Source organism: Triturus cristatus, chromosome 4_1, assembly GCF_964204655.1.
Source record: "Triturus cristatus chromosome 4_1, aTriCri1.1, whole genome shotgun sequence".
In the NCBI taxonomy this organism is placed as follows: domain Eukaryota; kingdom Metazoa; phylum Chordata; class Amphibia; order Caudata; family Salamandridae; genus Triturus; species Triturus cristatus.
The window spans coordinates 323,121,668-323,135,945 of NC_140585.1; the positions used below are offsets into that span (position 1 = coordinate 323,121,668).

Here is a 14,278-nt window from a genome sequence, read left to right on the forward strand (position 1 = left end):
CAAGTATTATATCATCACCAACAGTATTTAGTTCTACATTATTTTATATTCTTCAGTTACGTTAGTTAACAATCTGCGCCTCAATAAAGTTTTTGTAGTGAGAGCCATTGACTGGCTGTAACATGTCATGTGACACGCTCAGCCTGTTTAAAATGTGGAATTGTTTTGAGTTCTGCTTAGATCGCACACGCAGTATCGGTGTGCGAGAGAACCCCGCATCCAGCACTTGGCATCAAGTACAAAGTAAGTGATATCCCCGTGGAATTCCTTCATGATCTTTGTCACCATGCACTGTTTCAGCATTCCGTAATACATAAATTTACGTTCCTTTTCGTAAATTGAATCTGCACCCTTCGGTCTATATTTATATTGGAATTTATATTGCTGGGTTTTCCATTAGTCTTTTCTTAGAAACTATCCACCAAATGGAGCTCGTTCTTTAGGTTTAGTTACCCCTGTTATCAACCTGCCTATAAATACAGTCTGTACTGCGAGAGCCATTGATTGGCTGTCACACGTCATGTGACAAGCTCTTTCCATCTATAATGCGGACCTCCTTTAAGTTTCATTTCGAACGCTTAGTGATATAATGACCCTTATGTGCACATCCTTAGAAATAGATCCATCATATAACTACATGAGGCCCCAATGTTTTGTATCTTAGCTCTCATGGAGCAACCTATGTATTGGAGAGATTTCTTCACTGTGGGTTCTCCTTTTTCGTCTTTACAGATATTATAGATTTCATGTATCGAGCTCAATACCGTGATGTAAGTATAACATCCATTCCGTTTCAAATCACTACGGTGATATTTAAACTGGGTCACTTAACACCACATATGTAGGCCAGTTGTACATAGAATAGTTCCTAGAACAGCGTACGATATCATAAACTGGAATAAAAGGCACAAACCCATTTAGACAATATCTAATGGACTCAATACTTTTTGTATTCACTTATGTGCCAGCCCTAAAGACAAAGTTGGTAACAATATTAATATTATATTAACATTCTTGTATCCCTAGGTTTGAGTCATAGACGTTCTAAATAAAAAATATAAAGTCAGCAATATATCGAAGTATACGTCCAGATACCAGCAGCTACATCATATTAGGTACCTATTATCAATTACTTTCACATAACCTTAATAGTCTTAAATAACGTATCCTAACATAAAGTATGCTTGCACCCTTTAGCTCTTCCAGTTAGAACTAAAATGAAATACTGTGCTATGCCACCAGTAGACACAGCTCAAGTACATTGGATATTAACCTGGTAAAAGACTGTTTTACGTTCACCACTCTCCCTGGCAAAAAAACACCATAGGTCACTTGTGGTGAAATTTCTACACTTTGGGCTATGGTTTCTATCTCTATCTTCTTTCTCGTGTCAACGCCACCTGTTAAATACACCAATTTTAATTAATGTTTTCTTCCATTTCTATATCATTATTTATCCTCTCCCTTTCTTCTCCTTATTCTTTTTACCTAACAGTATTTTTCTTTTTAAATAATATACATATATTATGAATAGCTGTATTTCACTCTGTATTCTCTATTTCACTTAAGAAACTAGCATTATACATTTCAGCCATTATATAAACATCTTTGTCACAAATCTTTCGATATCCATTCCTTTTGTGACCACTTTATGTTAGGGCTCTCATATTGGTTGGCACGTGCAAAATTTGATTCCTCTCTACAGCGCTCTGGGCTGTTTTATTTGAAGCAAATAGAAAAAAAAATTCAAATGTAATATTCACTTCACAGATATCATTGTTGAAGTATTGTGGCCCTCTTTTCCTGGCGAAGGCACTTCCCTGTGCCGAAAAGCACGTAGAAGACTACTGTCAAATTAAAATTGTGCCACATTGTTTGTCTATGGAGATCACAAACGAATGTCAATGACTATGATCCGTCTTGTTATTAATATCAATGTTTTTAATAGAGCTTAGACTGTATGAGATTGTGTGAGTGTAGATATGAATGGTATGATTGAGGTGTTTCATTTTATTTTGTGTCATATGATTATCAATAAAATAATTTTTGGAAGATTCCATATGTTTTCATTAAATCACAATAGTATAAGAAATACAGGTTACTCCATGTCAATGGTTGTTTGAACTTTCAAATGCATTATGGCAGTTGTAGTAACAATAAACATGAATTTATCATATGTGGAGAAACACATGTAAAATAGTATGATCTCAAAAAGATTGTCATTAAACCTAGGCAATAATGACAGAAGTGAATTTAGAGTTAGAGGAAAGCTTTAATTTTCAAGTAAAACAGTATACTAAAAAGTACACTATATATTTTTCTCAGACGTATCACAACAGATAGAGCATGACACAGAGCAAGATGTGAAATTGAGCAATCCACACACATACCTGCCTCTTAGACAGACTAATTAACACCCAGAGGAAGAGCTGTAGTTTCACCACTCACTGATTTCCCTAATATAGATGATGAACCAATCCCAGGCAGGGGAAGAACTGCAACACCTTCGAGCTACAGACAGATGCATCACAGGTTTTTGCAGAAGTGTCATCATGCCACAGCTTCTTGTAATGTTGGTCTCCTTGCCACAAAAAATGCTTCAAAAACATTTCAATTGTCTGTGCAGTGGCTGAAGACCAAAAATATTAAAATGTAAATCGCCAATTTAGGTGTATAAATCGCACAATGTCACAATTACTTAATGTGAAGAGAGTTTTAGGAAAACAGTTGAGAATGGTCAGATCATGATGAATAACAACTTTAAGATACTCACTGAACCTAAAAACTTGTTGCAACAATGCAACAGGACAACTCAACACAAAGGCAGAGGTATCAATAGCACATGGTGAAGTTTGATACATTAAGCTAATTCATCAACTGGCTGCTAGTTGTAGGCGCACTGTCATCATTCAGACTCAGATGGGACACTTCTGTAGTGATGTAGCCTGTGGCTTTGTGCAGGTTACAACTATGTTAGAAAACATTAAAACCAGTGTAATATCAGTGCCTGCAGAAGTAGGCTTAGGGGATAATGAAGAGGAATCAAGTTTAAGTAGACTCTCTGTACCTGATTTATCTAACACTAGGAGAACACAGCTACATACATCTTGTACAGATGTTGGAGGTACTCCGCAGGCAGGACTCACCTTTTATCGTGTTTGCTTAATAAAAGAACACTATTGTGAATAAAGGTGTTCATGATTTACATGTTTTGATACGACAACTCAAAATGAGAATTTATCTTGAATAAAAGGAACATTTTGATTTAACTCATTAACCGCGGCGTAAAATCCGCCACAGTGCGGACGTTTCCGTGCGCGGGTGGGGCTGCGTCGGCCAACAGACGTGCGCAGCACTACGTTGGCCGACGCACGCAGCGAACGGATTAAAGCCATCATCAAACATGTGGTATTGTTTTCATTATCAATATTCCCTTTTAACTTACCTTAAAATATTCCATAGTTATTTCACCACATCTTGCTCTAACCTCAACAGCACTAGACGCATCCTGTTGGTGTTGTATTCGTGGTACTGTAATCTCAGGATCAGAATCCTTTTGTATCTCCACATTGTGTAGACTCCTCCAAATGACAATAGTGTGCAACACTGCACATTTAGCTATAATTTTGCAACATGTTTGGGGACGGTACTTGAGGGCAACACCACTCTTTTGTAGACACCTGAAGCGCCCTTTCAAGATTCCAAATGTTATCTCTATGGCAGAGCGTGTAATGTTGTGAGCACTGTTGTATCTCCGCTCACTCCTTATACTTGTATTGAAACATGGCGGGATCCAAAACTGTAATGCAGATGTACCTTAGACCTCTGATCACGTTGATAAAGGCGCACAGGTTAAAAACAATCAACTATGCGGATGACACCCAGCTCATCCTCTCTTGGGAGGGAGAAGACTCTACCCCCCTTGCAGCCTTTCACGACTGCTTAAGGGAGACGGCTGGGTGGCTACACAATAACTCGCTGCAATTTAATTCCTCCAAAACGGAGGTTCTGTATTGTGCAGGAAGTCGCATTCCTCGGCAATTCCCCTGCGACTTTTGGCCCCCGGAAACAGCAGATAAACCTCGGCCAGTTACATCGGTTCGCAACCTTGGGGCCACACTGAATGATAAAATGAACACTGAAACCCAAGTTGCTAAAACGGTGGGAATGTGCACAGCTATCCTGCGCTCCCTGCGCAAAATTATGCCATTGCTACCCACACAAGCTCGGGAGCAGATAGTCAGGTGCACCATCCTCAGTCGCCTGGACTATTGCAACGCGCTGTTACTTGAGTCCCCAGTTGCCCTGCTTGACCGACTTCAAAGAGTTCAGTCGGCCGCAGCCAAATTAGTTCTGGGTTGGACTAGGAGATCTTCAGCCTCAGCGGCCCTAGCTGAACTACACTGGCTTCCGCTCAAACAACGTGTGGCCTTCAAGTCCCTCTGCCTTGTTTTTAAAGCGCTCCATGGAGCTGGACCTAAACCTCTGCAGGCCATGTTCACATGGTATACCCCTTCCAGAGCTCTACGCTCAGCCTCAGCCCGTCTGGTGATTGTTCCTAAATATTACAAAGTCAGGACGGGGGGCAGATCTTTCAGAGTCGCAGCGGCTAAACTGTGGAACAGTCTGCCTCCTGATATCCGTCAAATCTCACAGCTCCTCCCTTTCAGGAAACGCATCAAGACGTGGTTATTCCCTTAGAAACAACCCCTTCTTTCTGCTCCTCGCTATCTGTTCCCCTGAGTTAAGAGTATTCACCAGCGCCAGGAAACCTGCAAGGTGTCAGCCGCGCTTTATAAATGTTTAAAATAAATAAATAATAATAAATTGTCTCCTAAGATGTTACAAAAACTGAAATTAGTGTGGCTTTTTAGTTTGCATGCTAAAACTCACCTTGAGACTGCCTATTTTATTAATCACTGCGGCGGAACATATATGAATCATGAGTGCTGCCTGAAAATCAGGCAATAAGGTGTATTATTATACAGGATGCATCACACACATGTATATTGAGGGAGTGACTATATTTGCAATTTTTAAAAATGAATTCATTAGCAGATGGTGGACAGGTAGCAGATGTGTACCATCAGTGGCATTAAGAAAAATGTGCCAGATGATAAAATGATATTTTTGTATTCTGTAAGTCTTGTTGACATGCAGGAAAAAAATTGTACTAATTTGTTTTGAACAACACAAGGTCAAGAAACCTCTGGGTAAAATGTGACAATGCACTTTTGGACACTCCTTGGTAACTTCCAGATGCTAAAAGCTGTAGGCAATACAGTACCTGCACACGTGCTGGAAAAGCATTGCTTCTATCGGTGGGGGTTTGTAGGTGTGGATGTTAATCAGCAAGCAAGTCTGAAATGACCTGACTACTGACTATATATCTCCTCCTCACTTTGATTGAATAACCCTAAAATTCCAATCCTGTTATGGTAATATCAAACCAGCATCACTGAAGTTTGATTTCTTGATTTTATTCTCCCATCTGCAGGTATGGATGGATGCTGGAACACAGATCTTTTTCTCATATGCCTTATGCGTCGGCTGCAATACAGCTTTGGGAAGCTATAATAAGTACAACAATAACTGTTACAGGTAAGTATTCCACAAGGAGTGTCTCCTAGTCAATTATTTAGAATGGATTTTACATTGAAACAATACTTCCATCACAACACAATGTTTATCTTCAAATTAGGGCCAGTGGATTTATTGGTTTATGTAGTTGCAGCGTTTTCCAGATAATGTACGTTTTACCACTACTACTACATTATCCATCATTGGGTGAATCATTTGTAGATTTCAGCAAAAATCAATTTATAATTTATATTTAATACATATACATATAATTAATATCAAACATCAAAAAAACAATGCACGCTGTGGAATACTATTTGTAATGAGTATCTGGTGGCATTTGAGTTGTTTCTTCATGTATTCAGTGTTAAACTGGTGCTAACTGGTACTAACTACTAACAATATTAACAACAAAATATAACCAGTCAAAGTTAAAATAATATTATTGTCTTATTTATATATAGATATAAATCTGACAATTTCATTGTAAAATGCATAGCACATCATATATCCATAGGAGCACATCTAGTCCTAACCGTGCAAGTATATAGCTAAAAATGCAGTGGATAGAGATTGTTTAGGGCCTTATAGAGTGTCAAGGCTTGACTTTTTGACACCCAGGCACTAAGGACTCAGTCAATGTGCCAAGCTGAATCATAAATCGAGTTGGACTGCAACCAATATACAGCCCACTGAGCAATGTTTGCGTAAGAAGTATTTTCTGCCAAATATTAATCCCATAAGATGAGCTCAAGGACAAATCAGTGGACACTCAAATCCTCTTTCAAAAATGAATAACACACGCAAAAAGCACTAGGAAACATAATGTGCATTTAAAATATTTAATTTAAAACCCTAACTTAGGGGCCAATTAGGATGACAGAAGGACCGCCACTGCCAGCCATGCAGTGGCGGTCCTTCTGTACGCCGACCGCGAGTTTTCCCCCGCCAAATTAGGATGGTGGTGGGAATCTCGCCGCGACCGAGGCTGTCGCAGGACCGTCTGCCACGGATCCGCCACAGGCAATCCTCTGAATTGCCTGGTGGAATGGTCTTCACCGGTAAAATGGCGGTGCCTAGCAGGCACCATCCGCAAAATTATGATGAAGGCTGTAGACAGCCTTTCCATGGCGGAAGAACCGCCATGGAAAGGCTGGCAGGGATTGGGTTTGGGGGCCCATTGCGGGCCCCCCATGTGCTGGGGAGGCCAGGGTGCACTTGGGGGGTACCCATGGTATCCCCCTACATTTCACAGCACCACGTTGCAGGCACTGTGTGGTGCCTGCCACATAGTGCTGTGAAATGCACAAAATGGCATTTTTGCATCGCAGCATGTGCTGTTGTCAGAAGCAACCGCCGCAAGGTTAAGATGCAGGATCTGACCGACACAGTGGCGGTAACATACTGATCTGGTGTGCGGGACCACCGCATGTATGGAGGACGGTCCCGGTTTACACCAGGATGGTGGAAGGACTCCAGTCCGTTCGCCATCCTAATGAGCCCCTTAGTGCATAGGATATGAATTGTAATCACACAGAAAATAAACAGTAATGCAGCAAAGCCATTTATGATTAACGATAATAACAGGAAATATTTAAACATGGTTGTTGATTGTTATAGCCCTACCATCCTCATTTTCTTTTTTTACGTGGTATGCTAGTTCTAGTGAGTTATTAAAAAAACCCTACTTCTGAATTTCAAAGATGGTGTGCCTCACATACCTGTTTAGGAACAAGATGTGTTGTTTTTTCTGAAATAGCAAGCCTGTTGTTCCTATCAAAGATGTACAGTGCTGAGAAATAAACAGTTATCAGTGAGGTCCTCTGTTAATACAGCAACCTCAGATTCAAGTGGGTGCTGTAATCGCATAAGTCCCTGTTTCAATATTCCCGGTTCAAAGCTCCACTCTAATCTCACCAAATAGCTGACATTTTTGTAAGGATTAGCAAGAGGGCTTGAGAAATCTGTTTGAATAAACAATTTATATGAAATGGCCGAATGCTCTTACAGCTTTCTACATTGTTAGGTAGTGTTCTTTGTAACACACAAAAAAAGGTGGAACACACAATCACCAACCCATGAACTCTGTTTGTTATTGAAGATAAATTATAATACTATCAGCAACACGGTAAATAACATGAATGCATTTTCATAATCTTTGTTATCATATTTACATGCCATATTTACAGAACTAAACAGCATGTGAAGAATGTGCATAGGTTGCAATCATGTTTAGACACTTCATGAGTGTTGGACTGACACAAATTTTGTACCAAAATAAATGGCTCCTGGATGGAAAAAGTTAGTTGTTTACGACAGCGCTCGACAGGGGCATAGGCAAGGATTCAGTCAGTGAGTGATAGGAGAGGTATATAGGTTTTGAGTTGTTACTACTTTATTATCTAGTATTCTTTAAAGAGGTTCGTCTTCATCTCTTTTCTAATTTGGATCAGCATTAAATGTGTTCTTACGGACACAGGGCACTTGACAACCGTGAAGTATGTAGGTGCAAACTGTAGCCCTGGCTTAAAACCTAGCCATAACCCTAACTCTAACCATAGCTCCACTCCCAAACCTACCCTAGGTAGTGGTACAATAATATAGTTATATTTCACACTAGAGGGTTATAACATAAGGAGTGAGTATCAGCATCCACATCACCACTCCAGAATATAGTATTCACACAAAGTAATGGGACGCTAATTCAAACAAAACAAGAACACACTTGTAGATGGGGAGAAGGGGGAGTCCTTATCTTAAAGACGAGAACCCTCAAATAAATAAATAAATAAATAAATAAATAAATAAATAAATAAAATAAATAAACAAAAGAGGAGAACCCTCACTCATCCAAGGGTGACATGCTTCATTATTGGGTCCCCTCTTGCACACTGTGACCGCAAGGTACACAGTGTGGGCTTCAACTCTCCTTGTGGAGAGGAGCGTGAGGTGTTTTATAATGTTCCCAATTTAGGCGATTGGGGTGAGGGGCAGAGTGCAAAAAACAACAAATAGTGCATTAAAACTAGCTCTTGGGTAACTAAACTAAATGTATTCCGTGTCCCCATAGACTAGGATTAAAAAGGCTAGTGATATATAGGACTGAAAGAATGTCCTATTCGTCAGAGGTCAACATGTTTCTGCCAGATGACCAAAAGGTTTGCGGCATTTATCAGGACCTAAAGCGATGTCACTAAGCTAGTAATTAGTGAAAAATAATATATTTAAAAACCATACTTAATTGTCATGGAAGTTATGACAATGGTACCAGCTGCAGTCCGGTCCAATGTCTAGGCGGTAATATAAGTTTACCTCCACCTTGTGGGAGTTTTTACCTCAGATCACAGATTTCTCATGTTCCTCTGCGTCCTTGCTAAAGTGGTAAAAACCAAGGGTTCTCGTCTTTAAGATAATGACTCCCCCTTTCCCCCATCTACAAGTGTGTTCTTGTTTTGTTTGAATTAGCGTCCCATTACTTTGTGTGAGTACAATAATATAGTTTCCAGCCAGAATATGGGTTACATAAATATCATGTCCTAAATATTGTCTAAGATAGATCACTGCATTGGAATTATTATCCTAATGGAAATATAAATTTGTAGACAATAGATAGACACAATATTTGTAAGTTAATATTGTTGCGTACAATATTCTTCCAAGTAGTCAACCATAGACCTGAAACTAACACCATCCCAGAACCTAACCCTGCCATGAATCTATCTCCAGCTGTGAGCCTAAACCTATCACTAAAACTATCTTTATCCATAAGGCTAACTCTTGCCTTACACTGTGCCTACTACTTTCCATAATATTTATCCCATTATAAAAGTGTAGATCATATTATGACTACAGATGTGTTTATCATGACAATATCATGCCCATGATATTTTGTAGGATAACTTATAATAGCCAGAGCATGTCTCGCGTTATACCACATGATTTGTCTTTTCTTGTCACATACTTTAGTCAAATGCTGCATAGGTTGTATCTCCATTTCTGCATAATTCCAGTTGTCCTGCTTCTGGTAAACCAATGTGGAGTTTTGCATGAAATCACACTCCTATTAACGTAGCCTTAGCACAGAGAATGTTTTCACCACACTGTATTAACCAAAATATCAATGAAGTACATGCCTAATGGTGATATTACAACATACCTCATAGATATTATCTCAAATTCCTTACAAACGTCGAGTCACAAAACAGCTAACATTCCTTTTGGTTACCATCCAGGTATTACCATCTAGGGGCAGATTTACCACTTTTTCAGCTGCACAATGAAGCAGCTACAAATGCTGCATTGCCTGAAATGGAGAGAAGAGGAGTGCACCAAATTTACTGAAATATGGCACTTTCCTCTTCTTTCCCTAGCACCGGCTCTGAAATCAGCTGCAGTGCACCACGGACACACCTTTGCACCATGATGCAAGGGTGTCTCTGTGAGTCTAGCATAGGTTTTGTACTGAAATGCATAGACTGTCTTAAACCGTTTTCCCTCTTTGATTGTGTGCTGTACATAGCAGCACACGTACTAAGTCGGAAAATGTAGGAGAAATGAAATAATTTCTCTTTCTGTGCAACTACTTCAAAATGTGCAGTTTTCTGATGCTAACCCTGTCTACTTTATTTAGTAAATCGGGTTTAGCGTTGGATTGCTTGGGAGGTCGTAAGGGAACACCCATGCTACACCCATGGTACTAAGTAATTCAAAGAAGCGCTAACCCTTACTTTCACATTATTTACAAGTTTAGCGCTGGAAAGTAAATTGGAAAAAAAGATTGTGTGCCGATTTGCATCACTTTTGTGATGCAAACACCGCATAAAATCTTAGTAAATCTCCCGCTTGTTTCTTCTTCTGAATCCTTTATATTGCTCAAAATATCTGCTGCATGAGACCTACTGCATCTGTAAATACCCACCTCTCATGTCCTCAACTATTTACCTCACTTTCCTCTTACAGAGGAGACCATCTGCACATTTAGCTGGATTTTAAGGTGACTGGGAGTGATTGGTAGGGCTGGTGTCGACGTGAAGCAAAAGATGCATGGAATAAACCCCATTGTCAAGCACGTCCTCCCTCAAATTCATAAGCATAATTTTACTGGAGAAAATACAGATGCCATTTTTCTTGGTCTTCATTTCTTTAATGTCTCCCTCATTCTGTTTTGCAAGGAGAGTAACCAATTTTAGTTTCTAACTCATCCTGTTTTTCTCTTTCTCAGAGATTCAGTTGGTCTTTGCTTCCTGAACAGTGGTACCAGTTTTGTAGCTGGTTTTGCCATATTTTCTGTATTAGGTTTTATGGCACAAGAACAAGGAGTACCCATTTCTGAAGTGGCAGAATCAGGTAAGTGAAAGGATTGTACAATAAGATGGGCATTGCTCACAAGGCGGGGAAGGGGGATTTGAGTGTGTGTGTAACATCTTCTATTGTACAATTATTGAGATTAATTTGCAGAGTGGACACATTAATTAAGCTTATTTATTTTTGCTAGGTTGATTCAGATTATTTTATATATTTTTTATAAATACTAATTAGGAATTTTTTAGCCTAGCACCTCACAAGTCTTTGCTTTTCGCTTGCAGGTTAAAACATATGTAACTTCTGCCTAGAACACCAAATTGGCTTCAAGGATTGGTCTTTACCTTTGTCATGATTATTTCACAAGATTTTTAAAAATCTGACTGCGTGTAAAATTAAGGATTTAGAGCTGACTTCCCAATTGTAGTATTAGGAGACTTCAAAATTGATAACTTCAAATCAAAACTAATGATTGTTTGAGAGGATCCATAACTTCGGTGCATATAGATTCTACATTGTTAAAATGTCTAGCCCCAGTCAGTGAGAAAAGAACTCAAAATGAAGACTTAGCAACTTTTTGTTTTTAATGATGGATTTAGAATATCCTTTCTTCAGTCCTCGGGTATTTCCTTTTTTGCATGCTGTAGGATCCACCAAGAAGGACTGGCATAAACTTCATTGATATAGAGTGGAATAGCGTTGAGTGGAGTGGCATACAATGGAGTGGAATATAGTGGAGTGGCGTAGAGTGCGGGTCAGTAGAGTGGAGTTATGCACACTGGAACAGCATATATTGGAGTTGCATAGAGTGGACTAGTGTGCAGTGTTGTGGTGCACATTCGTGTAGCGAAGAGTGTAGCGCCAAAGAATGGAATATCATAGCGCAGAGAGGCATAGAATTGAGAGGTGTTGAGTGGTATAGAGTAGAATAATATAGGGTGGAGTGGCGTAGATTGGAGTGGGTACAATAAGTCAGTGGCATAGAGTAGAGTTTTGTAGAGTGGAGTAGCATGAAGTAGAATAACATACAGTAGAGTAGAGTAGAGTAGAGTGGCATAGAGTCAAGTGGCATACTAATGAATAGCATTAAGGAAGTGAAGTACATTGGAGAGGCATAGACACTAGTGGTGTAGAGTGGAGTAGTGTGTGGTGTAGTAAAGTGTATTCCAAAGAGATCTAGTGGTAAAGTGACTGAAGAGAAGTAGATACAATTTGGTATGAATATATATTATGGGGTAGAAAGGGAAAGTTTAGATAGGAGGTCTAAATTGGTTATAGTAGTAAAAAGGTTCTAACTGCCAAAACAATTAGATATTTATTGTGCCATGGTATACCACAGTAGGTTTGTGATATACAGTGGTACGTGGCAATTACATGGCAGAATATCATTGGCTAATGGCTGTGCTAATAAAAGTAAACTTCAGCAATGTAGTATTTACCACACTTTGGCTGTGTTCTGGGTTATGGCCTTAGATATAGTTAAGTAGCAGGTTTTATAGTTGTTCCCTATATATTTGCACGTTATCAAAGTGGTAATAGGGAGGGAAAATAATGCATATTTTTCTATATATTTAAAAAAATGTTTATGCCCTTTCCTGCTTGTAGTACTGCAGTAGTTATAGTTAAAAAAGTTAAAATGTAAAAAATTAAAAATACACTGTGAAATGAAATGAAAAACCAGTATTTAATAGAGCGCACTACTACTCAAGCTACTGGCGCATTGTAGGACTTGGCCCTTTTTCCCTCATTTGTTTTAGTTTTTCGTATTGATGCAGATTCAGGGAGCCATTTTATTTACCCCTGAAACTTCTGTCTGAGGGCCTGGAGCACAAAATGGTGGCCACCTGTGACATCACCAGCACCCACTGGAACCTACTAGAACCTTCTGCAACATTCTGGAGCCCTGTGACAGTTGGAGGCGGTTTAGAATGCTGGGAAGCTAAGACAGAGAGTTGGCAGTTGGAGCTGGCAGTTGGCACCTGACTGGTGAAGAGAGAGCAGCAGAAACCTGAAGGAGGAAGGAGTGAGGCAGCAGGGGTGGAAACTTGTGCCTGGAGTGGGGTCCATAAACCCACCCTTGATACTAGTCCCTACTGACTGAGCCCAGCCTGGAGCCCTGTGTGGGAAGAAGCAAGAAAAACCATCTTAAGGACCTGGACAGCAGGAACAGGCCTTAGAAACAGAGAACAGCAAGATCCTGACCTGGATACTGGTTTCCCTGGAGTCCGGCGTCGAGTAGCCTGAGACCTGGAGCCCGAGGTGGAGAAGCGGCGCTGACTGGAAAGCAGACGTCGTACCCGGAGCCGCCGGAGGTCGAGAGAGGGCGCCGACGGAGGTCGTGGAGAATACCAGAGGTCGAGGAGGAAGTCACCCGAGGTCGAGTGAGCGGCATCATCGGAGGAGTAAAGTCCGCCCTCCGGAGTCGTCGGAGACCGAGGTGAAGCGTGCCGGAGGTCGGGAGTGGAGATCGCACTCCGGAGTCGCCGGAACCTGAGGAGAATCGTGCCGGAGGTCGGGAGTGGAGGTCGCACTCCGGAGTCGCCGGAAACCTGAGGAGAGGAGCACCGGAGGTCGGGAGTGGAGATCGCACTCCGGAGCCGCCGGAAGTCGACATCGAGCCAAGGCCGGCCGACGTCATCGAATCCGAGGTCGCCATCGGACCGGAGCCGCCCGACGTCGACACCGAGCCAAGACTGCCCGACGTCATCGAATCGGAGGTCGAGATCGAACCGAGGCCGCCGACATCGAACCGGAACCGCCTACCGGCGTCGTCGAGAACTGACATCGCGCCGAGGCCGCCGACATCGAACCGGAACCGCCTCACGGCGTCGACACGACTTCAGCGGCGTCGGAGCTTCAGAAAAAGGGCAGTAAGTGGAGTAGAGGGCGCCTAAGGCCCTGTGGAGACCTGAGAGACAACTCTAAGGGGCTAGGGAGGTGCTGGAACCAGCTGGACTGTGCCAGGGGTGAGCTGAGACTAATTCAGTGGGGTTGTGTAGAGTGGGAGAGCCAGATCTCTAGAATCCCCCCTTAATCTACCTCAGTTTAGGCCTCAGCCTTGTCCAAGCCAGGGAGTAGACACCCTCAAGCCATCCACCTAACCACAAGCTGTGCCTGGGCCAAATCAGCCCATAATAATCTAAATGTGATTTGATTCTATGAGTGTCACTGTCAGCTTTTAATTATTTATTGAGAGCACTGTATTTATTGTATTTAACCTATTTATTGCTTCACTGTATTTATTGTTCCACAGTATTTATTGTCGCACAATATTTATTGGTTTGCAGTATTTATTGCCTCAGAATATTTAATTGCCTGTATGTAATGCACTTATATTTATGCCTTAATTATTTATGATCACCCCTATTTATTGAATCCTTAAGACATTATTTATTTG

The 14,278-nt window shown here is 40.9% G+C and overlaps 1 protein-coding gene across 2 annotated transcripts in view; it reads left to right on the top strand.

The window, feature by feature from the left end:
• The window catches only part of LOC146854875 (sodium- and chloride-dependent GABA transporter 2-like), a 494,662-nt gene that overhangs the window by 352,458 nt on the left and 127,926 nt on the right, over window positions 1-14,278 (top strand). For both annotated transcript variants that reach the window (XM_085652278.1, XM_085652279.1), the window contains 2 exons: window positions 5,498-5,601; window positions 10,802-10,926. In XM_085652278.1, the coding sequence (XP_085508404.1) occupies window positions 5,498-5,601; window positions 10,802-10,926 (229 nt within the window). The remainder of the gene's footprint in view (window positions 1-5,497; window positions 5,602-10,801; window positions 10,927-14,278) is intronic.